Genomic DNA, 27,133 nt, shown 5'->3' on the forward strand with positions numbered 1-27,133 from the left:
ACGTCCGTCTTTAAAAGAAACAAGTATAATAAACTTGTATTTTATTAGCTTTTAATTTAGGAAAAACTTAATGGTTTCTTCTTAATAGACAGTAACACTATTGCAAATAAAACTACTTTGAATAAAATTTCGGTACTTTCTTATATTTCGTGTGAACACCCAGTGTGATGGGGAAGTACCTTATCCAAAAGCGCTTGACTCTTCTTTGCAGTAGTATTACTTTTCGCTAATGTGATTTCTCACTGTCAATCAAAAAACAAAATATTTTCTTTTCGTTTTATATACTTTATTACATTTGTTTTCAACCTTTAACCTTTAGAGCAATGTATATGTATATTCTATATGTATAACCTGTAGTTTATAAGCTTTCAGTTGTTTATATTAGGTAGTTTTGACAAATATTATAGTGAACATTATAATGAAATAAACATTATAGACATTATAGTGAAATTTCGTATACAAAGTTTCTTTTCTTAACACATATTTTTAAAAAGAGCATGCCTTTTTTGCATATATTTAAACTATTTCCGTTATTATATATATGTCCGATATTCATTCATTCTAATATAAGACTATCTTAAATACAGTCTTAAGATGTTGTAGACCAATCATAGAGCTGTATATTTGCATCTTAACCCATTATTTCAGATGATCTTGAAATAAGAACGGACTATGAATACCGGCCTATGAACATGCTACATATGTACATACAATAAATCACAGTATATACTATGTACATACTTTGGATAAAATTATTAGGTACTTTTATATCCTTTGTTCGTTTTCTCTGTTTTCTCCCGCTGGGACCAAAAATGGTATAGTGTACGTGGCGTAAACTACACCATTTTTGGTTCCAGCGGGAGAAAACAGAGAAAACGAACGCAGGGATAATCATTATGTGTACTGTACTGAATCTAATACTAGGAAAGACTTATATTATTTAAAAGTTACTACTACAAAGTTCTTTTAGAGCAGGCCTGCCCAACTTCGGCTCCGCAAAATTATTTCGAAGAAAAACGATGACAATGACATTATTTTCAAAGCTTTATTTTAATAAAATAATACTTTCTTTCAATATGAAACACTCCGCGAGAGGATGGAGAGAGGAAGTATCGCAGCTCCGGAGCTGAAGTTGGGTAAGCCTGATTCAAAGCCTAAAGCTAGTCTAGGTAACATTGCCTAGCTTGCTAGTATTTTAAACACAATTTATTAAATCTTTAATTTAAATCGGGTAATTAATAATTTTGGTAAATAATACATCTATAAATACATATAGCTTTAGGAAATACAACAACGTAAGTTATGGTAATGAAATATATCACTTCATGCATAGTATTATGTAGTCATAAAACAAAGTTCTCATAAAGTTTGCTACATCCTCTTTTTCTGTGTTATAATAATTATGGCATCTTTTCTGAAATCACATTTTCTCGCAGAATGTTTCTTTTGCCTACATTTGAGATCAGATTATTTAAATCTCTCACAAGGTATAGATCGCCCTTACGCAGAACATGAATTGTCTCAACATTTTCGCACCGTGTTGCTTTCCAAAGGAGAACGATCACTAATTTTAAGATGCTCGCCATGTGTTGCTTTCAAAACGAAAGCAAAAAGAATCCTTAAGAATCTGGCGGCACGTTGCTTGTAATAGAGAACAATCATCACCTTAAAGATTCTGTCGGCGTCCTACTTTCGAATTAAAAGCGAACTCGACGTTAAGATTCTCGCGATATGTTGCTTTCGAGAACGAACAGCGCTTCTAAGCCTCTCACAGAGTGTTTGCTTGATAAACGATAGTGATAACCACTTTTAAGATTCTCAAGGCGTGTTGCTTTCAAAATTTGAGCTAATAGCGTCACTTAACCCTTGTGTTCACGATGCTAGAAATAGCTTCGAGATCTCGGACAGAGAAATAATTGACCAATTGCATTGCTCAGTTGGCCGAATTGTTCCAATGCGATTGATCAATTCTTTCTCTGTCCGAGATCTCAGAGCGATATCTAGCATCATGGACACTAGGCTCAAGATTCTCGCGGCGTGTTGCTTTCGAAAAAAAAGCGACCATCATCTCCAAAATTTTCATAGTGTTTGCTTTCAAAACGGAAGCAAACACTATTTCAAAAAGTCTCGTGTAATGTTGTTTTCGAAACGAGAGCGAACAACGTCACTAAGAATCTTGCGGCGTGTTGCATTCGAAATGAGAGCGAACAGCTTCACTAAAAATCTTGCGGCGTGTTGCATTCAAAACGAGAGCGAACAGCGTCACTAAGAACCTTGCGGCATGTTGCATTTGAAATGAAAATCGAATATATCGTCTGTTTTTTGTGGCGTGTTGCTTTCAAAATGAGAACGAATAGCATTAATAAGAATCTCGCGACGTGTTGCTTATAAAATAAAAGCGAACATCTCTAAAACCTTATGTGTCTACCATGTTAGCAATAACTCCGATACCCTGAACGGAAAAAGTATTGACAAATCGCATTGGTCAATTGGCTGAATTGTTCAAATGCGATTTGTTAATTCTTTCTCCGTCCGAGATTTCAAAGCGATTTCTAGCATTTCGAGACAATACTTCAGAAACTCGTAGCAAGAATTCTAAGAAATATTATATTTTAAATTAATTTTTAGTCTGGAAGTAAAGCAATCCTTCTTATGCTCGTTCTAGACCTGAGAATGATCCTACTTGTGGCTCATCCTCCTTTCTATAGTACGCGTACAGAGATATTTGCTTTCATTTCAAAAGCAACACGTCGCAAGAATCTGAAGCCTTGTGACTATGATGCTAGAAATCGTTTCGAGATCTCGTACAGAGAAGAAATTGATCAATCGCATTTGAACAATTCGGCCTATTGATCAATGCGATTGGTCACTTCTTTCTTCGTCCGAAAGCTCAGAGTGATTTATATCGTGGACACAAGGCCTTAGAAGATGTTTTCGCTAAAGACAGTTTTTGACGACAGTTTTTGCACCATGCAGTGTCATTGAGAGCTTTCCAGCAAGCGACACAAGTTGACACAAGTGTCGTTCCGTCTTTGTTATTCATTGAATGCGAAGAAAGACAGAACGACACTTGTGTCAACTTGTGTCGCTTGCTGGAAAGCTCCCATAGTAGCCTCGATATAAATACATTCGAGTGTACTAGCCTCGAGCTATAATGTGTAAACTTATTCACTTCTTTGTAATTCTTAAATAAAATATAAATAATAAAAAAATGGCAGTTTCAACGATATCTTTTACCTTTGACAGATTTTTATATACAGCGTGAATAAAAAATATATATAAAGGCAGTTTTGACGTATCAGTTTATAAAAAAATGTATAAAGGCAGACAGTGAGAGAGAGAAAGAGAGATTTGACTACTGTAAAGCAAACTTTGTAATGCCCGATCTAGATCTAAAGATGATCCTAATTGTGGCTCATCATCCTTTCTATAGTGTACGTGACATAAACTATACATAAAGTATAGATTTTTACCCGTCTACACTAGAGCCACAAGTAGGATCATCCTCGGGTCTAGAACGGGCATTACAAAGTTTGCGTTACAGTAATCAAATTTCTTTATTTCTCTCTTTCTTTCTCTCTCTCTCTGCCTTTATAAATTTTTTATAAACTGATACGTCAAAACTACCTTTATATATATTTTTTATATACGCTGTGGTCGAATCTGCCAATAGGTAAGAGATGTCGTTGAAACAGAAATTTTTTTAATTATTTCTGTTTTATTTGTAAATTACAAATGAGTTTACGTATTATAGTCCCGATGCTAGTACACTCGAATGTATTTACATCGAGGCTATTATGACACTGCATGGTACAAAAACTGTTGTCAAAACTGTCTTTAGCGAAAACATCTAAAGCCCCTCAATCGCATTGATCAATAGACCAAATTGTTCAAATGCGATTGATCAATTCCCTCTCTATACGAGATCTCGGAACAATTTTTAACATCGTGGACACAAGGCTTTAGATTCACGATTAGTCTCACAACGTGTTGCTTTTAAAATGAAAGCAAACATTTCTAAAGCCTTGTGACTATGGTACTAGAAATCGTTTCGAGATTCCGAACGGAGAAGGAATTGATCAACCGCATTGGTCAATTAGTCAAATTGTTCAAATGTATTATTTATTCTTCCGTCCGAGATATCGAAGCGATTTCTAGCATATTGCACACAAAACTTAAGATTCTCGCGGCGGCGTTGCATTCTGAACACGAGCGAAAAGAGTAAGATTCTCACTGTACTTACTTTTAAATCGAAAACAAAGACCACCTCAAAAATTCTCGCGGAGTGTTGCTTTCGAAATGTGAAAGAGAACATCCTTAAAACCTTGTATCTACGATGTTAGCAATAATTCCGATATTCCGAACGAAGAAAGAATTGACCAATCGCATTGGTCAATTGGCCGAATTGATCAAATGTGATTTATTAGTTCTTTCTCCGTCTGAGATTTTGGAGCAATTTCCAGCATTGTGAGACAAAGCTTAAAAAACTCGTAACAACAAGAATTCTGAAAAATGTTATATTTTAAATTAATTTCTAGTCAAGAGAGAAGTAAAGCAATTCTTCTTAAACAAAGTTTGCGTTACAGTAGCCAAATATATATATGATACGTGACAAAGCTGTTTTTATATTTTTTTATATACACTGTGATCGAAACTGCCAATAAATAAGAGATGTAGTTGAAACTGCCATATTATAATTATTTTTATTTGACTTGAAAATTACAGAGAAGTAAATAAGTTGTAACGGCCTGCCTTTTGGCTGTTTTTATCGAACGCGGACTAGCTCGCCGGACCAGGAGTTCGATGGTAGGCCCAGAGACAGAAGGCAGTTTTGATACGAAACGTGGTTTATTACAGTGGTTCAATTACAGAGTACGGAAACGCATTCGGTTTATGCGGCGGACGCGGGCGGATTATATGCTATAAGACAGCCGCGATAAGTACAACGCATTCGGTGTATGCGGCGGACGCGGGCGGATTATATGCTATAAGACAGCCGCGATAAGTACAACGCATTCGGTGTATGCGGCGGACGCGAGCGGATTATATTCTATAAGACGGTCGCGATAATTACAAATTTCGGGAGCGCATCTGATTTATGCGGCGGACGCGGGCGGATTGTATTCTATAAGACGGTCGCGATAGTTACAAATGTCGGGAGCGCATTCGGTTTATGCGGCGGACGCGGGCGGATTATATTCTATAAGACGGTCGCGATAATTACAAATGTCGGGAACGCATTCGGTTTATGCGGCGGACGCGGGCGGATTATATTCTATAAGACGGTCGCGATAATTACAAATGTCGGGAACGCATTCGGTTTATGCGGCGGACGCGGGCGGATTATATTCTATAAGACGGTCGCGATAATTACAAATGTCGGGAACGCATTCGGTTTATGCGGCAAACGCGAATCAGGTGGTCCGCACCGGCGCGATGCGGTACGCGTGCGAACGGGCCTTGAGGCCGGCCAATGGCTGGTCGGCCCGCGGCGCGAGAATCGCGGCGCGGGCGCGAGTGTGTTATCCGGCGCGGTTTCTTTTCTCGCGATATGATCCGGTATTAATTATGCGGCGCGGAGGTAATGGAAACGAACGGCCAGGGGCTAGGCTGGTCGATCGGTTGACGAGGAGGTCCGACTGTCCCGGCGGCAAGAACTCTTGTCGAGAGGCCGAGCACGCTCGACCCCTGGTTACCGTGGCAGACGGGGTGTCCCGGGTAGGAAGGCGGTCAGCGCTCGAGAACTCTCGAGCGAGGCACAGAACGCTGTACCCCGTTTCGTGAGCTGGCCTAGGAAGCGGAAAGGTACTCGTCTCCGAGGGTAGCGGAGCACAGGTAGCTAAGCTCGGATTGCGAGTGTCGATCTGTCGCGGCGCCGGTATTTTATACTCGCCCGGGTGGTACGCTAGGGAGGGGAGGCCGATTCCCGCGTGAGCCGCGCCGCCGGCGGAGCGGAGCGGGATCGGCGCGGCGGCAAGCGCGCTCGCGCTCGGCGGCGCTCGGCTCCCCTCGGTGTCTGTCGGAGACCCGGGACGATGTCGGTGCGGCGGAGCGCCGCGCACACGATCGCGGCTCCTTCGTTCAAAAAATAAGGTGGGCGCACCGCGCCCTTTCCTCGCCCGACGGAGATCGTCAGGCGGCATCCGGCAGCTCCTCGCCGGGAACGATGCATGTGTGGGGGTGCATCGTTACATCACCCCCCCCTTTAGTATGCCTGAACTTTGAGGCATGTGTTGATGGCCGGTCGGGGTAGTCGGCTGACCTTGGCTGGACCTACCCCGTGGTGCCCTGGGATTTCTCCTTAATCCATCGGACTGACCCATCTCCATTGAATCGGATGTGCCAGCGCCTGTTCCCGAGTCGGGCTTTGTATTCGCGGGAGACGTGGCGTGCGAAATGTGGCACGTCCACGGTAATCCCGGGCGCGACGATGATCGGTATCGGCGGCGGTGGCAGCGGGCCCATCACTCGGGCCGGGTTGAGAGCTGGTCGTGGCCTTAGCGGTGCCGTATTTCGTGGTTGCAGTCGCCGGGGTAGCGGTGGCGGCGGCGTGGTCAGCCACGCTTGCTTCGCTCGGTTGGCTGCGTCGGACCTCTGCACGATGGTGCCGATGCGTGGCCACGTCCGTGGAGGTGCGGGTCTCTCCGGCGTTGGTGGCGGCGTGGGCTCGGGATCGCCGCGGTATAGGGTGGCCCACCCGTGCCCGATCCCGGGGTTGGCGGGATCGTACGGCTCGGGGTCCTCTCCCAGGATTTCCTCGATCTCTCGCAGGATATTGCGCTCCGTAGCTTGCTCCGTCGCTGTGTCTTCCGTCATGGTGACAGTCGATCTGACGGATCGGTGGCCGCGTTGTTCGCTCGCTTCCTATCGTCGCCAGGTTTCCTGGCTTATCCGGGGGGGAAGGTCGTACCATCTTTATTTTGTTCGGCGTGACAATAATATTCCACGGTGATCTTACCCGTTGACAATAATATTCACGGTCCCTGACAATAATATTTTTGTCGGCGCTAACAGTTTCCGCGCGCGTCGTCGGCGTGGATTCGTAATGTACGGTCGCGGCGGCGGTTTCGTCGGCGGGCTCCCCTTCCAGGTCGGGATCGTGTACGACGGGTGTCGTATCGGTGGGCGCGCGTTTGAGATCCTGTACATGCACGTGACGGTACCATTTTCCCTGGCGGCTACGGAGGTCGACTATTACTGGCGAGATGATGCGACGAACTTCGAGTGGACCGATAAATTTTGGAGCGAGCTTCGCGTTGAATGCGGCTTCTTTGTTAGACAGGGGTCGGTCGCGCTTCCACACCCACTCCCCGATTCGCGGTCGCCAGTCCCGGCGGCGGAGATTGTAATGTTTTTCCTGGCGTTGGAAGGCGCGGGCTAATTGAACGCGCACGAGCTCGTACGCCTCGTTCAAACGACGGTGCACCGGTGTGGCCGGACCGGCCGCGGACGGTAGGCCATTTTCCCCGGGGCGGCGTAGTTCGCGGCCGTGATTTAAAAACGCGGGTGTGTAACCGGTCGCGTCGTGCGTTGCGGTGTTATAGGCGAACTGGAGTTCTGGCAGGTGCTCGTCCCACGTTTTATGTTTCTTGGCGTACTGCGCTATCATTGTTTTAATGACGCGATTAGTTCTTTCTACGGGATTGCAGTGGGGTGCGTATGCCGGCGTGAAACGTTGTCGGATACCGCACTCGTTTAGTAGTTGCGCGAGTTGTTTTGACTTTAGTTGCGTACCATTGTCCGAAAGAATCTCCTCCGGACAGCCGTGTCGGAGGATGATGGTTTCGGTAATATGCTTTACGATCGCGGGCGCGGTGGCGCGTCGTAGCGGGCGGAGCTCGACCCATTTCGTAAAACGGTCTTGCATATTGAGCAACCATATGTGCCCGGCGTTGGATCGTGGCAACGGACCGACGAGGTCGATGGTGACCTGTTGCCATGGTCGTTCGAGGGCGGTCGGGTGCAGCTGGCCGGCTGGTTTTTCCTGCGCCACCTTATGTGCGAGGCAGGTCGCGCATTCGCGGACGTACCGTGCGATATCGCGGAACATGCCGGGCCAGTAAAATCGTTGCGCGATCCGCGCGATTGTTTTGGCGATCCCCAAGTGGCCGGCGGTCGGGGCGTCGTGGTAACGCGCGAGAATCTCGGGGCGTTGATCCTTCGGCACGCACTCTTTCCACTGTTCGTCTGTGGGTGTATCTTTAAAATCGAGACTGTGGAGCACGTGCTTCCACAGTCGGCCCTGGTCTATTCGGAAATCGGGCGCCTCGTGTGGCGCGGTTTCGGCTGCATGCCACATGCGCGTATACCATGGGCACTTCGGGGCGGTGACGCTGAGGAGCTCGGATTGCCTCGACAGCGCGTCCGCCACCTTGTTCAGTGTCCCTTTACGGTATTTAACGTCGAAGTCGTACTGCTGCAATTCAAAGGACCAACGTCCCAATCGGCCGGACGGCGACTCTAGTTTCTGTAGCCACTTTAACGATTGGTGATCCGTGATCACCGTGAACCGGTACCCCTCGAGGTAATCGCGCATCCGCCTAATTCCCCATACGACTGCCAGACACTCCAGTTCGGTAGCGCTATAGTTTCGCTCGGCGTGATTCAATGTGCGGCTAGCGTACGCGATGACACGCTCGCCCTCCGGAAAGTACTGCGTGAGTACGGCTCCCAGACCCGTGGTGCTGGCGTCCGTCTGGAGGTGAAATTGCCGCGTAAAGTCCGGACAGGCAAGGACCGGCGCGGTGGTCAGCGTGCGTTTGAGTGTGTCGAACGCGTTTTGCTCGGCCTCCCCCCAGGCCCATCGAGCCTGCTTGCGTGTCAGCGCGGTGAGCGGCGCGGCGAGGGTGGCGAAGTCTTTGATGAACCGGCGGTACCAGCTCGCGAGCCCTAAAAATTGTCGGATGTGTCGTACGCTCTGGGGCACGGGCCAGTTCGCGACGGCGCTAACCTTGTCTGGGTCGGTGCGGATGCCGTCGCGGTCGACGATGTGGCCGAGATACTTTATACGGTCGGTACAGAAACGGCATTTTTCCGGGTTAATCCTTAGCTTCGCGGCCCGGAGTCGGCGGAAAACTTCGCGCATAACGCGTAGGTGCTCCTCGAACGTTTCAGTGGCGATCACGATGTCGTCCAAGTATACGAACACGTGCGGCCATAATTCGGGGCCGAGGATCGAGTCGAGCAAGCGCTGAAAAGTCGCCGGGGCCGAATGCAAGCCGAATGGCATAACCCGGAATTGCATCAGCCCTTTGCCGGGGACCGTAAATGCGGTTACGGGTCGGCTCTCCGGCGCGAGGGGCACCTGCCAGTACCCGTTTTTTAGATCGAGGGTTGACAGGTACCGAGCCCCCCGTAATCTATCTAGCGTCGCGGTGATTTGCGGTAGTGGATACGCGTCTTTTTCGGTAAGCTTGTTAACCCAGCGGAAATCAATGCAAAAACGCGGTTTGCCGTCTTTCTTTCGTACAATCACGATCGGCGAGCTCCAGGCGCTATGCGACGGCTCGATGATGCCGTCCTGCAGCATTTTTTCGACTTCTGCGTCTATGATCGCCTGCATCGCGGGGTTCCGCGGTCGATACCTCTGCTTAACCGGGCGGTCGGTTTTTACGCGGATTATGTGTTCCCCGCGGTCCGTGGGGCCCTGCACCCCTTCGAACTGCGCGAGTTCGTCTGCCAGAAAACGGCGGAGGCGGTTCTCCTCGGTCGCCGCGTCCTCCTCGTGAATGCCCCCGACGGTGGCTGCTATCGTGTCGGCGCTGGGCGGCGGCGGGGGCAGGATGGCGAAGTCCATTTTGCCCCACAGGTCTACGCCTATCAACATGTCGCAGTCTAGCTTGGGCATGATTTGGAACCGGTGCCAAAACATGCGTCCTTGTACGGTCACGGGGAACGTAATTAGACCCGGGATGTCTGCGCGCGTCCCATCGGCGAGATATACCCGCCCGGTAATTGTCGTGATTGTGAAGTTTGCTGCCAATGTTTCTGCGGTGCTCGCGTTCACGAAGGAGGCCTTGGACCCGGTGTCTAAGAGAGCGTCGAATGTTTGGCCCGCTACGCGGACGCTCAGGTGCGGACGCGGTTTGTACGTTATGCGGAGGACCGGGGGGCGGCCGCCTCTTCCCCGGCCCGCGTGGCATTTCCCGACGGCGGGTGACAATCACGCGTAAACACGCCGTCCCGCCCACATTGTGAGCAAAACCGTTTGGGTGGCCGGCGGCAATCAAAACGGGTGTGCCCGCGCTGTTTACAGCGCCAGCAACACTCGTGTCGGTCGTATGCGGTAGCGGCGAGCGCGGGTTGCGGGGCGGCAGGCTGTCGCGCGCGAGTCCGCTCTTCGATGCGCTCGAACTCTTCCGCCTGGCGCAGGATCTCGCGCGTCCGGGTGACGGAATCGCGTCGGATGTAGAGCTGGTACCGCGGGTGCATATTATCGTAGAGCGCGTCGAGCCGGTCTTCCTCTGTGAACCCGGTCGCTCGGCGCATCATGGTGAGCATTTCGGTGGCAAATTTGCGGTACGGTTCGTCTGGTCGCTGCATTCGCGTCTGTATTTCGCGAATGAGTTGAGCGCGGTATCGTCGCGGGAGGTAATACTCGCGGAAATCGGCGTGGAAGTCCTCCCAGCCCTGCCATGTGTGCCGGTTATTTTGGTACCAAAGGAGCGCGTCGCCCTTAAGTAACTCCGGAAGCCCCGCCAGTATTTGTGCGCCGGAAATCTGGTACGCGTCTTTAAGTTCCTCTAGCCGCTCGAGAAACGCGACGGGATCTTTGCCATCAAAATGGCACCCCCATTTTCTTATTTGATCCACGACTTGACCGGGGAATCCGGCCGGGCGATCGCTTGCCGCCGAAAAAAAAACTTCGTACGGGGTTGCCGGAGCCGACGGCGGGCCGGTCGTTGTCGGCGCGAGGAGCGATCCCGGCGGCTGTATGACGATCGGAGGCACCGTTTTCGTCTCGTTGCCCCCCGCGGCGTCGGTTCGCGTCATCTCGGGATGGTCGGTCGCATGGGCACTCAGGCGTTGCCGTAGCTCGTCCATCGTGCCGTCGGCGTCGAGTTCGCGTCGCGTGAGTTCTTCGATTAGCTCGTTTTTCGGTAGTTTATATATCCACGCTTTGGCCATTGCGTATCCTGGTCTTCTGTCTCTCGGAACGATCAAAACGGTCCCTGTTCGGGCGCCATGTAACGGCCTGCCTTTTGGCTGTTTTTATCGAACGCGGACTAGCTCGCCGGACCAGGAGTTCGATGGTAGGCCCAGAGACAGAAGGCAGTTTTGATACGAAACGTGGTTTATTACAGTGGTTCAATTACAGAGTACAGGAAACGCATTCGGTTTATGCGGCGGACGCGGGCGGATTATATGCTATAAGACAGCCGCGATAAGTACAACGCATTCGGTGTATGCGGCGGACGCGGGCGGATTATATGCTATAAGACAGCCGCGATAAGTACAACGCATTCGGTGTATGCGGCGGACGCGAGCGGATTATATTCTATAAGACGGTCGCGATAATTACAAATTTCGGGAGCGCATCTGATTTATGCGGCGGACGCGGGCGGATTGTATTCTATAAGACGGTCGCGATAGTTACAAATGTCGGGAGCGCATTCGGTTTATGCGGCGGACGCGGGCGGATTATATTCTATAAGACGGTCGCGATAATTACAAATGTCGGGAACGCATTCGGTTTATGCGGCGGACGCGGGCGGATTATATTCTATAAGACGGTCGCGATAATTACAAATGTCGGGAACGCATTCGGTTTATGCGGCGGACGCGGGCGGATTATATTCTATAAGACGGTCGCGATAATTACAAATGTCGGGAACGCATTCGGTTTATGCGGCAAACGCGAATCAGGTGGTCCGCACCGGCGCGATGCGGTACGCGTGCGAACGGGCCTTGAGGCCGGCCAATGGCTGGTCGGCCCGCGGCGCGAGAATCGCGGCGCGGGCGCGAGTGTGTTATCCGGCGCGGTTTCTTTTCTCGCGATATGATCCGGTATTAATTATGCGGCGCGGAGGTAATGGAAACGAACGGCCAGGGGCTAGGCTGGTCGATCGGTTGACGAGGAGGTCCGACTGTCCCGGCGGCAAGAACTCTTGTCGAGAGGCCGAGCACGCTCGACCCCTGGTTACCGTGGCAGACGGGGTGTCCCGGGTAGGAAGGCGGTCAGCGCTCGAGAACTCTCGAGCGAGGCACAGAACGCTGTACCCCGTTTCGTGAGCTGGCCTAGGAAGCGGAAAGGTACTCGTCTCCGAGGGTAGCGGAGCACAGGTAGCTAAGCTCGGATTGCGAGTGTCGATCTGTCGCGGCGCCGGTATTTTATACTCGCCCGGGTGGTACGCTAGGGAGGGGAGGCCGATTCCCGCGTGAGCCGCGCCGCCGGCGGAGCGGAGCGGGATCGGCGCGGCGGCAAGCGCGCTCGCGCTCGGCGGCGCTCGGCTCCCCTCGGTGTCTGTCGGAGACCCGGGACGATGTCGGTGCGGCGGAGCGCCGCGCACACGATCGCGGCTCCTTCGTTCAAAAAATAAGGTGGGCGCACCGCGCCCTTTCCTCGCCCGACGGAGATCGTCAGGCGGCATCCGGCAGCTCCTCGCCGGGAACGATGCATGTGTGGGGGTGCATCGTTACAAAGTTTACGCATTGTAGCCTCGAGGCTAGTACACTTGAACGTATTTACATCAAGGCTATTATGACTGCGTGGTACAGAAACTGTCGTCAAAACTGTCCTTAGCGAACACATTTTCTAAAGCCTTGTGCACAACACTAGAAATCGCTCCGAGATTCCGGAAGGAGAAAGAATTAATCAATTGCATTGGTGAATTAACCGAATTGTTCAAATGTGATTTGTTAATTCTTTCTCTCGAAACGATTTCTAGCATGCTGGACACGAAGCTTAAGAAACAACAAGAATTCTGAGAAATTTTATACTTTAAATTAATATCTAGTCAGAAAATAAAGCAAAATGTAGTCGGCAAAACTCTCTCACTTTCTGCCTTTATAAATTGTTGTTATACTTTGTGTCAAACTGCCTGTATATATATTTTTTATATACACTGCGGTTGAACCTGCTAATAGTTAAGAAATTTCGTGAAAACTGCCATTTTATGCTTATTTCCATTTTACTTAAAAATGACAAGGAATAAATAATTTTATACGTATTAGCCTCGAGGTCAGTACATCTGAATGTTCACATAATATGTATTAGTATTTTAAGTAAGAAAATTTGCCAAAACTGTCTTTCGACATATTCATGTATATTGTAGATTTTTAACTATTTTTATTTTTAGTTTTTGCATTTGATTGTATGATTAACTTGCATTACTAATTATGCCTCAAATTGTGTGATAAATGACAATTTGACGATATCCTTTATCTATTGGCAGTTTTGACATCAGTGTACATAAAATGGATATAGAGGCAGTTTTGACAACAAATGTAAAACGTGTAAAGGAAGTTTTGACAACAGTCGTCAAAACTGCTTTTATACAGCTTTTTAATATGTATCTAGGTGTCAAAACTGCCTTTATATATTTTTTTATATACATTGTTGTCAAAACTGCCAATAGACAAAAGATGTCGTCGAAACTGCCACTTTGTGCTTATTATTATTTTAACTGAAAACTACGAAGACGTATATAAAATAGTTTATGCATAGTAATCTGGAAGTGAGTACAGTTGGATGTATGCAGAGTACAGACATTGTCGTCAAAACTGCCTTCTGACATATATATATATATATATATATATATATATATATAATATGTATATATTATTTCTGTAATATATTACATGGCCTTTTTGTTATATACACATCAATAAACATGTATTTGTATATTTATCATTTATTATTCCGGAAACGCGCGTTTCACAATAATTTCCAAACAATCCGCGATTCGCATAAATTTCCATTAATGTCATTCAGGACACTCAAAGATTTATTGTTCATTTCACTAATACTGTCCACTAACTCGGAAGAACGCGCTCGCTGGCTGGACGACTCCGAGTGGTTCGGCAGTGAGGCAGATCGGGGCCTCTTATTTCGGCTGGTACCCGGACTTTCTGTATCCTCTGCGGAGAGAAGCTCAATAACTTCGTCAGTCTCCTAAAACCAAATGAAAAGAGTAATTAATGCAGGCATTAAATCTTTAAACAATAATTGTTTATGTTGTTTAGTACACTTGTAGTATGTGGTGTTTATATCACAACATTTATAATTGACATCACCCAACTTCTGAAAAATTTAATTCATTAAACATGTATAATACATTATATTCAGTTTCGCAATATACCTTCATTCATGGCAATTACTAGGCTGTTAAATCTTTCAACAATAATTGTTCATGTTCAAAACGTTGATATGTATTGTCGACATTACAAATTTTAGTTAGGGCCGCTCGACTTCTGAAAAATTGAAGTCGTGAGAAACGTAAAAGTACATTGTTCAGTTTTACAATATACTTTACTTTATGAAAAATGGTGCACTACGAAATCTTTAGTAATTAACTGACAATGAATAATACTTATAAATACACATACATCATTAATCGAGGTTGTGCTGAATCAAGTAAAAATTTGCAACGTCGACAATACATATCAAGGTTTGTAGAACATGAACAATTACTGTTTGAAGATTTAACGGATAAGATTTGTCAGTAATGAATGTATACTGCAAAAAGGAACAAGAAGAAAAAAAGGAAAAAGGAACAAGAAAGGAACAAGAAGTCGAGCGGTTTCAACTATAAAAGTTGTGATGTCGACAACACATACCACAAATTTACTAAAAAACATCTATTGTTTACTTGAATTAAAATAAATAAATATTGAAATTATAGAAAAAAAGTAGAGAGAAAGGGAGACAGACAGACGTACGTACAGAGAAAGAAAGTGAATGTTTATCAAATTATAGTAGGTGAAAAAGTAAAAAATAAGTATTTCTTTACGAACATACTTCAAATTCCAAGCCGTATTCCTGTAGCCCTTCGTCCCCATCTGCTGCAGTCATGCCCATTATATTTAAGAGGCGTATCTCCTGATCTGTGAGGTTTTCCATCACCGGGGCCCCACCTCCAGTAGCTGTGAAGTCTTTCTTTAATTCAGCATACTGCTTCTTTACCCGGCATTTCCAGTCTGCGACAACCTGTAAAATCCATATTATATTCAATGAATGCTCGCTGCGGTTACTATGCAGCTAACAAAATTGTCAATTTATATATCTTTTTAAATCATGTACTAAATAAAGCTATTGTTTATATAAAATCGTGCATACTTCATTTATATATATATATATATATATGTTTAAGAAAAGTATATTAGCGGGACCGAAAAACTTAACCAAATTTTTCAGTATACATAGCCTTACATTTGTCTACATATGGGTATATATGACGAATAATTCTGATGTATATGATATTAAGAAAGTTATTGCAGAAAACAAGTATAATATATATAATGGATTATAGCGGTACCCTTTCCTACATATTATATGTATATTAAAAGGACTCTAAAAAATGTAGCTTAATTTTCGCAAAACAATAAAAAAATTATACAGAGACATAATTATATTTATATACATTTATAGATATATAAATGAAAAGCTTTCAATTCGCTTTGTTATACTACACGATAGTAAATCTCGATAACCAAAAATAATAGAAGGTAAATCTGAAGAATAGTGGCCTCCTCACCGATTTCGTTCAACTTGGGCTTAATCGACGCGTTTTTGCACAAAACGACCGAATCTGGCAGAAAAAAGTGTCGCTCTGCCCCGCGAAGCGAGATATTAACGGTTAAAGTTGACAGGAATCAGGTTATGATTCCTGTCATACCGACGAGATGCAGCGACTACGACCATGCCCTGCGGCCACACGCGCATGCTCAGTGGCCGCACGCGCATGCAGCAGATCACGTGACAACTGTTTGGTTGGTATAAGTCAGAAGTGTAACATAATTTGAAATGATATTTACATGTACTTTTCATACACCAACTATTCTCTGCTTTAACAAATTATTTCTGTTACAAATATTAAGCGTTTAAATTAACGAAACATAAATAATTTGTTAAAGCAGAGAATAGTTGGTATAATGAAAAGTATACATAAATATTTACTTTTCATATATCAACTATTCTCTGCTTTAACAAATTATTTCTGTTACAGTTATTAAGCGTTTAAGTTAACAAAACAGAAATAAAATTGTTAAAGCAGAGAATAATTGGCATATGAAAAGTTCATATTTACATGTACTTTTCATATACCAACTATTCTCTGCTTTAACAAATTATTTCTGTTACAGTTATTAAGCGTTTAAGTTAACAAAACATAAATAATTTGTTAAAGCAGAGAATAGTTGGTATGTGAAAAGTACACATAAATAAAATATGTATGTACAGTCGTTCACGGAAAGGTTGCAACACTTTTTTTTGGATGGGTTTTGGAACGCACGAATATTTAGAGACTGCGAGCCACTGCGTCTAGGGAGTCGCCGTGACGGGCCGTGACCAGCAGTGAGCTGTAAGTGAGAGGTTAAGACAGCTGTCAAAAGAGCACATACAGGGTGTGTATACACAGCAAAAGACATCTTACAGCGTAACATCTGATAACAGGTAGGAACAAGACATCTTAAATAACGTATACTTTTTACGATATTTTAATTTAAATAAATAAATAAATAAATAAATAAATAAATAATTAAATAAATAAATAAGTCTATTTGAATTAAAATATTTAAATTAAAAAATAGAGTAATTTCAAGAACTTTCAAGTCTTAAATTATTTCTCTTACATATTTCGCGACGCTTGATAAGTCTATCTAGTTAAGATATAATATGAGCTAAACGATTTGTTATATATTTCTATGCGTTGTAGAATTTTGCCAAAAAGGACTTGAATAAAAGAAAATTTTATTTTGCAATAAATATTCTAATATATTTATAATTATAAGTCAGATATGATTTGCTTTACAAAGATGCAGACTGTAGTAACCATCATATATATTTTTGCAGATAATATAAAGAAACGAGGAACTGTCTCCTTGCGCAAACGTATATAGCACACTCTTCTGCATGTTGACAAGTGGATGAGCATGAGTGGATACATCTATTTATGGCTTCCGTGAACCATTTCCAAGGAAAGTCCCACGACCACCTGCAGGTTGAACGATAAATAAATATATTATTCAGAATAAAACATGAAAATTTGTTAGCCTAACTGGCAATAATTTTAATATTAATACAACAACGTTTCGACCTCTACTTTGGGTCCTTATCAAGTTATAAGTTATTTAGCAATGATTGAATTGCGCGTCAGGTTTTGAATCTAATGTTCGCTATGTGTTATACTTCCTGACCATATAGTTTAACGATGATAATAAGATTCAAAACCTGACGCGCAATTCAATCATTGCTAAATAACTTATAATTTGATAAGGACCCAAAGTAGAGGTCGAAACGTTGTTGTATTAATATTAAAATTATTGCCAGTTAGGCCGACAAATTTTCGTGTTTTATTATTTTATCACTGGCGAACAATTATTTTATGGATTATTCAGAATTTTTTTCTAACGAACAATTGTCCAAGGCGAATAGATTCGCAGAAACTTATTTCAATCAAAATCCAAACACTTTGTCAAGCATTATAAAGCTGATAGAAAAGCGTAAAAATAATCTTAAAGAGGCCGTATTTATTTTTACAAACCGATTTGGGAAAATGAAAGAGACCAATTGATCTGATCAATCAAAAATATCAAATGTGACGCAAGATATATAATTATCTGCATAATTTTTCTAATAATATTATTTTTATTTATTATTACCGTTTTGTAAATAACATTTTATTCAGTTTTAATTACTTCTAATACGTCTTAATATTTTTCGAGTTCAACGAGTCCTGAGCTGAGCGTTGAATAGCGGCCGAAGAGGACGACCACGACGGCTCGCGCCGCCATGGAGGCCTCGCAGCAAGGAAGATCCGCGGGAGGCCAAGGCACGGGACCGAGCTCAGATCCCCGAGACTGGCGCAAGAACGCCGATCGATTCACCTCGCCCAGGCCTGGCACGTGAAATAATGGCGTCGCTTTTTAATATTTAGTATTTTATTAATAGACTGGAAGTTACTGATAAAATTATCTACGACATATTACTGTTGTGTAATTAACAAATTATTTATATAGTATTATAGATTTGATGTTGTTTAATATCCTTCGTAAAATATTGTTTATAAACGCACTAAAGGTACGATTTATTACATTTGATATAGAGCGAATACATTTTTTAAATTGAATATATAATAATACTTTTTGTAGACATTATGTAATAGTATTATTTGCTAATAGAATACTTAAATTTCAATATAAATTTGTATTATAATCGTTGATAGACTTTGAAGAAAAGACATGAAATAATAGCGTCGTTTTGTAATAAAAAGCTATATTTCTAAACAGTAGTTATTATTATCTGTAGAATAAACATTGTATTTTCTGTTGAATCTTCAAAATTTAATATTGTTCGACAATCATTTGCATTCTCCGACTCTACTGCACAACTAAATATCTCTTCCAATCTTCTTGAACGCCGGAAAATTAAATACAGTATCCAAAGTATTAAATCCAATTATAATATCGATATCCTTTTGTTGCTGTAATCGAATTTCCTGCGACTGGCGAACAATGTTCGGTGGCGGACTGCAAATTGTTGAACTTCTTGCCGTTTATGTGCAAGCATTGTCAGGCCACCTTCTGCAAAGAGCATTTCAATATGGTATCGCACGAGTGTTTAAAAACGGAGACCGCAAAATTCGTTGTAGGACAATCGGCAAGCTTCCTGTGCTCTAAGGAATCTTGCAAGGATGCGTCGTTGATCGAAATGCCTTGTATCAAGTGTAAGCGGCATTTTTGCGTGGCGCACAGGCATCACGGAGCTGAGTGAAACGGAGAAGACACAAACTGAAGAAATGGCAGATACCAAAGAAACAATTTGCAGAAACGAAAGCTATAGTAGATTAACAAATCGCGGACAGTTTGAGGAAACCCAAATATACAACACTGGCAAATAAAGTACTATTACATGTTATATATAAAACAGAAAATATATGTTTTAACGGAAAACGTAAGCATAGATGTGTATTATACAAAGAGTGACCGCAAAAATAGCCTCTTTTTTAACCCTTGAATTTAGATTTCTACTTACAAGTACTAAATGATAATCTATAATGAGTCATGAATCCTCAGAAAGTTTTAGATTTAGCTGGCTTTTTATTTTTAAGATATGGAGGGTCAAAGTTGTTGATTTCACCAACTTCACAGGCCCACAAAAAGAGAAAAGTTGTTTACGCCATGGACTAGACCATGGTATTTCCATGTATTTTTGCCTGCTGAAACCGAATATGACCTCAGTTTTGCCCCTACACGTCAGGATTTTTTTCTACAGCCAAAAACAAGGTATTTTGCCCCTACAAAACACCTTGTTTTTGGTTGTAGAAAAAAATTAAATTCTTACACATCTGAAAGATTAAAAAGTGAATCTCCAAAGCTCGAGTCGCTTGTCCGGTCTGTAAATGAAGACACTGTCGATCGGCATCGACCTGGAGGGATTCACCTCAACCCATCGCCACTGTGTAATACGTGAAGAAGCCCAGCTTCCACGAGGGTAATGAAGATGATGAAGAGAGGCGGTGGGCAGCAGGCAGCATGCGCAGTGATCGGCAGTGATATTAAACTTTTATTGTGCTATTTAAACTTTTCTAATTTAAACATTACTTTATACATTATTAACAGATGATGGATCTTATAACAGGCAGCACAAAGTTTTTGGATCGTTTAGCAGGCAATACCGAGCATTTCAGAAATGCGATGACTAAAGCTGGATTCATTGTCAGCGGCGATAACCATCCTATTTGTCGTGTTATGTTGGGTGATGCAAAATTAGCAACAACATTTGCAGATAAAATGATGGGTATGAATATTATTTTCATATAAATTATAAAATCTTTAAAGAAATAAACTATCAATGATAAAATATACAACACTTACCATATATTATCAAAGTTTTACAACTTATTCTATTATATTGCACGAGAATGATTTTTTTTTTTTTTTTACAGAAAAGGAAATTTACGTCATTGGATTCAGCTATCCCGTGGTACCAAAAGATAAAGCAAGAATACGTGTTCAGATTAGCGCAGCGCACTCGACCGAAGATATAGATCGTGCGGTAGGTGCTTTCACACAAATTGGAAAAGAACTTGCGGTAATTTAATAAATACATTTTTAATAACGGCAAAGAAAAATTGAATTATTGATTCTGTCTCCAATATGCATATATTTTGTTTCATTATATAAATAAATAAATCGCAGTGTTAACGCTATATATTTAAGTTTATTTGTATTATATACAAATTAAATATTGCAAGTATATAAGTGCATGCAAATGTTGAACGTTGAATTTATTAACACGTGCAATAACAAATATCTTAATCGAGCATTATATTAAAGATGTACCTTTTTTTATACAAATTTCCAACGCGCAATGTTGTAAGTGTATAAAATCTTGAATTAGGTGTAAAGTTATATTGTTATTAAACATTTGTTACATAGAATGCTAAGGTTTGTACGGTTTAACGAGATTTTCCGAAAATTCCCTGACCTGTTGAACTCCACGCACTTTCCTTTCTAGCAATAATGGAAGCTGCGTGACGTGAAAGTCCTCATAAAGGTCCATTATCTTAAAAAGAAAAAAGAATCATTTAATTTATCTTTCAAGAATTTGACAAAGCAATAAACTACGAACGAACAACAACGAACTTATTTGTAAAAGAAATTTTTTTTTTTCAATTTAAATAATTCAGGGAGAATACTTGATATACTTAATGTTAAAATGTATTAATTTTAGGTGCAGTATCAAACACGGCGTAGTACTTTCGGTCCCGCTCTTTCATGAGGAATTCATCGCCGACGGAGAGTATGCGTTCACTCAGCTCGGCTAAGACATTCGGACGAACGGCGCTAACGACGACGACGACGACGACGACGGCAACGTTGGGGAGGACGACGCGACGGTGCACGAGACGGTGTTCGCTCGCTCGGACTCGCAAATCCACCCGTGCCGATAGCGAGCATCAACGCGGACGTTGGATGCGTTCGACGATCGAAGGAAGGTAAGTGGCCGTGGAAGGAAGAGGCAGTCATATATAGGTATGATTGCCTGATATACTCTATAAAAAGAAGAAAAATAAGCTCAATTTAATTATTTATAAACTTTTTCTATTTTGAATTTTACAAAGTAATTTACTCAAAGAGTAATATGTTTCAGGTACGGTGTCTTACCTGAGGTGAGAACTTCTCTTAATTATATATATAGGAGACCGATCATATGTACATGACGACGGTAGTGGAAATTAAAAAAAGCATAAACTTTAAAATTACCTCGGATAGCTTTTACCTTAGAACGCTCTCATTCAATATTAATTCATTCAATCATTCATTCATTCATTCATTACGTTCATTCTATATTATAGTTTAATAATGTTTCTATATTTTAAAATATAGAAACATTATTAAACTATAATATAATATTTCATCGAGATTGTTCAAGCTACAATCATTCAATACCAAATTCATGCATAATCCATGGAAGGTCACATAGTATTAATACCGCGTGACACTTCCATGGTTGTCTAGCACCGCTCTTAATCTTTGGGGCATAGATTGCACTAAATTGTGGAATAGCGCGGGCCTTGCGCGGAAACCCTCCCACACATTAAGAACGTGTTGCTCAAGTTCCTCGCGTGTACGCCGAATTCTTGGATTCCACTCTTGAACAATTATGCCCTAAAGATTTTCGATCACATTCATATCCGGAGATTTGGCTGGCCAATCCAACGTCCTAAGGTTGGGTTGTGTGGCCAACCATTCCTGAACCAATCTCGATCGATGCACTCCTGAATTGTCTTGAACAAAATTGACACGAGGTACACCAGGAAATGTTTCCGCAACGTATGGCATCATATTAGTGCGCAATATGTTAACATACTCCTCACCGTTCATACGCGGTGTGGTGCGTACCAACGGTCCAGGGCCGCGCGAGGTCATGCACCCCCAAAACGCTAACGTGATGCGGCCACTTCGTTCGCGGAAATACACGTTATTCGCATCGTACCTTGTGCCTTTTGTTCTCCACAATGTCACACGTCCAGATTCATCCGTTGAGAATACCTTTTCATCAGAGAAAATAGTATTCTCCCATTCATTCTCCCAAGCCAAATGTTCAAAGGCAAAAGCCATCCGTTGGTCTTGGTGATTTTGTGTTAACGCTTGTTTTTGAGCAGGGATACGATGGTGATATCCTTGTTCTCGCCATCTACGCCGAACAATTTCCGCGGAACAATTCAAATTATGTTCCACTACCGTCTGTTGTGCTGACCGGAATCCATTCCCTTGCATCAAATTGCGGAGAAGTTCGTCGTCTTCAGCGGAAGTACATCGCGGTCGACCTGGTATCGGTCGTGGGTTCACGTGCCCTTCTACTCGCATTTGTTGCAGCACTCGATATACTGTACTCCTCTGCAATACGTTAAACGCATATTTTAATGATTAAATTAAATAATGCAATAGACGAGTTTAATGACGTGTAACTTATCTAAATAGAGAAGTACAGAATTATAAATGCATGGATACTTTACATTTACGTGACATATTCTTGAAACCTCTGTTACCGTCAATCCTGCATTTGTATATGCAAGTATTTCACCTCTAACACGTTGCGAAGTAGGACCAGGCATTTCAATATTGTATGTAATTTATATATACACAAATATTTAACGTTAAAAATGGTTAACTCGTCTCAGTTTAATAACGCAAACACGTTGTCAACATAAACAAGTTGTCAATTGTTATTATGTAGGGAGATACATCTGAAAATATCTGATACACATATCTGAAGATATCTCATTGACAACTTGTTTATGTTGACAACGTGTTTGCGTTATTAAACTGAGACGAGTTAACCATTTTTAACGTTAAATATTTGTGTATATATAAATTACATACAATATTGAAATGCCTGGTCCTACTTCGCAACGTGTTAGAGGTGAAATACTTGCATATACAAATGCAGGATTGACGGTAACAGAGGTTTCAAGAATATGTCACGTAAATGTAAAGTATCCATGCATTTATAATTCTGTACTTCTCTATTTAGATAAGTTACACGTCATTAAACTCGTCTATTGCATTATTTAATTTAATCATTAAAATATGCGTTTAACGTATTGCAGAGGAGTACAGTATATCGAGTGCTGCAACAAATGCGAGTAGAAGGGCACGTGAACCCACGACCGATACCAGGTCGACCGCGATGTACTTCCGCTGAAGACGACGAACTTCTCCGCAATTTGATGCAAGGGAATGGATTCCGGTCAGCACAACAGACGGTAGTGGAACATAATTTGAATTGTTCCGCGGAAATTGTTCGGCGTAGATGGCGAGAACAAGGATATCACCATCGTATCCCTGCTCAAAAACAAGCGTTAACACAAAATCACCAAGACCAACGGATGGCTTTTGCCTTTGAACATTTGGCTTGGGAGAATGAATGGGAGAATACTATTTTCTCTGATGAAAAGGTATTCTCAACGGATGAATCTGGACGTGTGACATTGTGGAGAACAAAAGGCACAAGGTACGATGCGAATAACGTGTATTTCCGCGAACGAAGTGGCCGCATCACGTTAGCGTTTTGGGGGTGCATGACCTCGCGCGGCCCTGGACCGTTGGTACGCACCACACCGCGTATGAACGGTGAGGAGTATGTTAACATATTGCGCACTAATATGATGCCATACGTTGCGGAAACATTTCCTGGTGTACCTCGTGTCAATTTTGTTCAAGACAATTCAGGAGTGCATCGATCGAGATTGGTTCAGGAATGGTTGGCCACACAACCCAACCTTAGGACGTTGGATTGGCCAGCCAAATCTCCGGATATGAATGTGATCGAAAATCTTTAGGGCATAATTGTTCAAGAGTGGAATCCAAGAATTCGGCGTACACGCGAGGAACTTGAGCAACACGTTCTTAATGTGTGGGAGGGTTTCCGCGCAAGGCCCGCGCTATTCCACAATTTAGTGCAATCTATGCCCCAAAGATTAAGAGCGGTGCTAGACAACCATGGAAGTGTCACGCGGTATTAATACTATGTGACCTTCCATGGATTATGCATGAATTTGGTATTGAATGATTGTAGCTTGAACAATCTCGATGAAATATTATATTATAGTTTAATAATGTTTCTATATTTTAAAATATAGAAACATTATTAAACTATAATATAGAATGAACGTAATGAATGAATGAATGAATGATTGAATGAATTAATATTGAATGAGAGCGTTCTAAGGTAAAAGCTATCCGAGGTAATTTTAAAGTTTATGCTTTTTTTAATTTCCACTACCGTCGTCATGTACATATGATCGGTCTCCTATATATATAATTAAGAGAAGTTCTCACCTCAGGTAAGACACCGTACCTGAAACATATTACTCTTTGAGTAAATTACTTTGTAAAATTCAAAATAGAAAAAGTTTATAAATAATTAAATTGAGCTTATTTTTCTTCTTTTTATAGAGTATATCAGGCAATCATACCTATATATGACTGCCTCTTCCTTCCACGGCCACTTACCTTCCTTCGATCGTCGAACGCATCCAACGTCCGCGTTGATGCTCGCTATCGGCACGGGTGGATTTGCGAGTCCGAGCGAGCGAACACCGTCTCGTGCACCGTCGCGTCGTCCTCCCCAACGTTGCCGTCGTCGTCGTCGTCGTCGTCGTTAGCGCCGTTCGTCCGAATGTCTTAGCCGAGCTGAGTGAACGCATACTCTCTGTCGGCGATGAATTCCTCATGAAGGAGCGGGACCGAAAGTACTACGCCGTGTTTGATACTGCACCTAAAATTAATACATTTTAACATTAAGTATATCAAGTATTCTCCCTGAATTATTTAAATTGAAAAAAAAAAATTTCTTTTACAAATAAGTTCGTTGTTGTTCGTTCGTAGTTTATTGCTTTGTCAAATTCTTGAAAGATAAATTAAATGATTCTTTTTTCTTTTTAAGATAATGGACCTTTATGAGGACTTTCACGTCACGCAGCTTCCATTATTGCTAGAAAGGAAAGTGCGTGGAGTTCAACAGGTCAGGGAATTTTCGGAAAATCTCGTTAAACCGTACAAACCTTAGCATTCTATGTAACAAATGTTTAATAACAATATAACTTTACACCTAATTCAAGATTTTATACACTTACAACATTGCGCGTTGGAAATTTGTATAAAAAAAGGTACATCTTTAATATAATGCTCGATTAAGATATTTGTTATTGCACGTGTTAATAAATTCAACGTTCAACATTTGCATGCACTTATATACTTGCAATATTTAATTTGTATATAATACAAATAAACTTAAATATATAGCGTTAACACTGCGATTTATTTATTTATATAATGAAACAAAATATATGCATATTGGAGACAGAATCAATAATTCAATTTTTCTTTGCCGTTATTAAAAATGTATTTATTAAATTACCGCAAGTTCTTTTCCAATTTGTGTGAAAGCACCTACCGCACGATCTATATCTTCGGTCGAGTGCGCTGCGCTAATCTGAACACGTATTCTTGCTTTATCTTTTGGTACCACGGGATAGCTGAATCCAATGACGTAAATTTCCTTTTCTGTAAAAAAAAAAAAAATCATTCTCGTGCAATATAATAGAATAAGTTGTAAAACTTTATAAGGACCCCAAAATAGAGGTCGAAACGGGGGGGGGGGGGGGGGGGGGGGCCCTCCCCCCCCCCCCCCCCACTTGTCAACATGAGAAAAGTGTGTAATACGTTTTCGCAAGGAGACAGTTCCTCGTTTCTTTATATTATCTGCAAAAATATATATGATGGTTACTACAGTCTGCATCTTTGTAAAGCAAATCATATCTGACTTATAATATAAATATATTAGAATATTTATTGCAAATAAAATTTTTCTTTTATTCAAGTCCTTTTTGGCAAAATTCTACAACGCATAGAAATATATAACAAATCGTTTAGCTCATATTATATCTTAACTAGATAGACTTATCAAGCGTCGCGAAATATGTAAGAGAAATAATTTAAGACTTGAAAGTTCTTGAAATTACTCTATTTTTTAATTTAAATATTTTAATTCAAATAGACTTATTTATTTATTTAATTATTTATTTATTTATTTATTTATTTATTTATTTAAATTAAAATATCGTAAAAAGTATACGTTATTTAAGATGTCTTGTTCCTACCTGTTATCAGATGTTACGCTGTAAGATGTCTTTTGCTGTGTATACACACCCTGTATGTGCTCTTTTGACAGCTGTCTTAACCTCTCACTTACAGCTCACTGCTGGTCACGGCCCGTCACGGCGACTCCCTAGACGCAGTGGCTCGCAGTCTCTAAATATTCGTGCGTTCCAAAACCCATCCAAAAAAAAGTGTTGCAACCTTTCCGTGAACGACTGTACATGACTAACCTTTTATTTACATCATTTTTTATACTGTAGTATATATAGTGCGACATAAAATAATACAATAATATGTTGTATTTTTCACATTTGTATAATATATCTTATACTATAGAAAACAATAATGTGCGATTTTTAAATAAATAATAATTAATGCAAAATAATATATGTAGTTTTTCTTTCGTCATTTTTTTTATTTTTTTTAAATTATAACATTTTAAACGTACATAAAAAAGTATAACAAAGTGAGAAATAAATTAAATTTATTTGAACTGCAAATCATGAGGATTCCGCTGCATATATATAATTAGTTGGCCAACACTATCTCTGGAGGCCTATTACGTGTCTTTACACTCGTTTATACAGAGGAATTATTGTAAGTTACTACAAAAGTAACGCTCGCGTAAACATAGTATATAACTGTTAACTAAAATGTCGAATAATTATTCTTACAATATCTTCACGATATGATATTTCGAGGACCGTCCTCAAAGGACGCATTCTGCTGATGGTGTCATTGAGGACATATTTGGTGTCTTCGAAAACAGCAATGTATGGTTATAATGATTATTGAGGACCGTCCT

At 42.0% G+C, this 27,133-nt stretch overlaps 2 protein-coding genes across 7 annotated transcripts; one reads left to right on the forward strand and one right to left on the reverse strand.

Annotated features, from left to right (window-relative positions):
* Nucleotides 1-13,481: 13,481 nt before the first annotated feature.
* Nucleotides 13,482-15,980, reverse strand: LOC143908740 (uncharacterized). Of its 2 annotated transcripts, XM_077426505.1 has the most exons (3): nt 15,696-15,980; nt 14,960-15,148; nt 13,482-14,113 (listed from the first exon to the last, which is right to left on the reverse strand). In XM_077426505.1, exons 2-3 carry the CDS (start codon nt 15,059-15,061, stop codon nt 13,877-13,879), a joined length of 339 nt encoding a protein of 112 aa, XP_077282631.1. In that variant the 5' UTR covers nt 15,062-15,148; nt 15,696-15,980; the 3' UTR covers nt 13,482-13,876. The 2 variants fall into 2 exon arrangements, with proteins under 2 accessions (XP_077282631.1, XP_077282630.1); XM_077426504.1 differs by lacking the exon at nt 15,696-15,980 and having other exon boundaries at nt 14,960-15,555.
* A 403-nt stretch (nt 15,981-16,383) lies between these two features.
* LOC143908739 (2-amino-3-ketobutyrate coenzyme A ligase, mitochondrial-like) lies at nt 16,384-25,484 on the forward strand. Of its 5 annotated transcripts, XR_013260233.1 has the most exons (6): nt 18,955-19,957; nt 20,106-20,215; nt 20,894-21,158; nt 21,314-24,512; nt 24,625-24,920; nt 25,115-25,484. XR_013260233.1 is itself a non-coding variant. In XM_077426503.1 (4 exons), exons 2-4 carry the CDS (start codon nt 19,780-19,782, stop codon nt 25,235-25,237), a joined length of 411 nt encoding a protein of 136 aa, XP_077282629.1. In that variant the 5' UTR covers nt 18,955-19,706; the 3' UTR covers nt 25,238-25,484. The 5 variants fall into 5 exon arrangements, 2 of the variants coding, with proteins under 2 accessions (XP_077282629.1, XP_077282628.1); XR_013260235.1 differs by lacking the exons at nt 18,955-19,957; nt 20,106-20,215; nt 20,894-21,158; nt 21,314-24,512 and adding exons at nt 16,384-16,612; nt 17,012-17,159; XM_077426503.1 differs by lacking the exons at nt 20,894-21,158; nt 21,314-24,512; nt 24,625-24,920 and having other exon boundaries at nt 18,955-19,706; nt 19,780-19,957.
* Nucleotides 25,485-27,133: the final 1,649 nt, after the last annotated feature.

This window comes from Temnothorax americanus, unplaced genomic scaffold (genome assembly GCF_048541705.1).
Source record: "Temnothorax americanus isolate GAGA-0224 unplaced genomic scaffold, ASM4854170v1 Scaffold114, whole genome shotgun sequence".
NCBI lineage: Eukaryota > Metazoa > Arthropoda > Insecta > Hymenoptera > Formicidae > Temnothorax > Temnothorax americanus.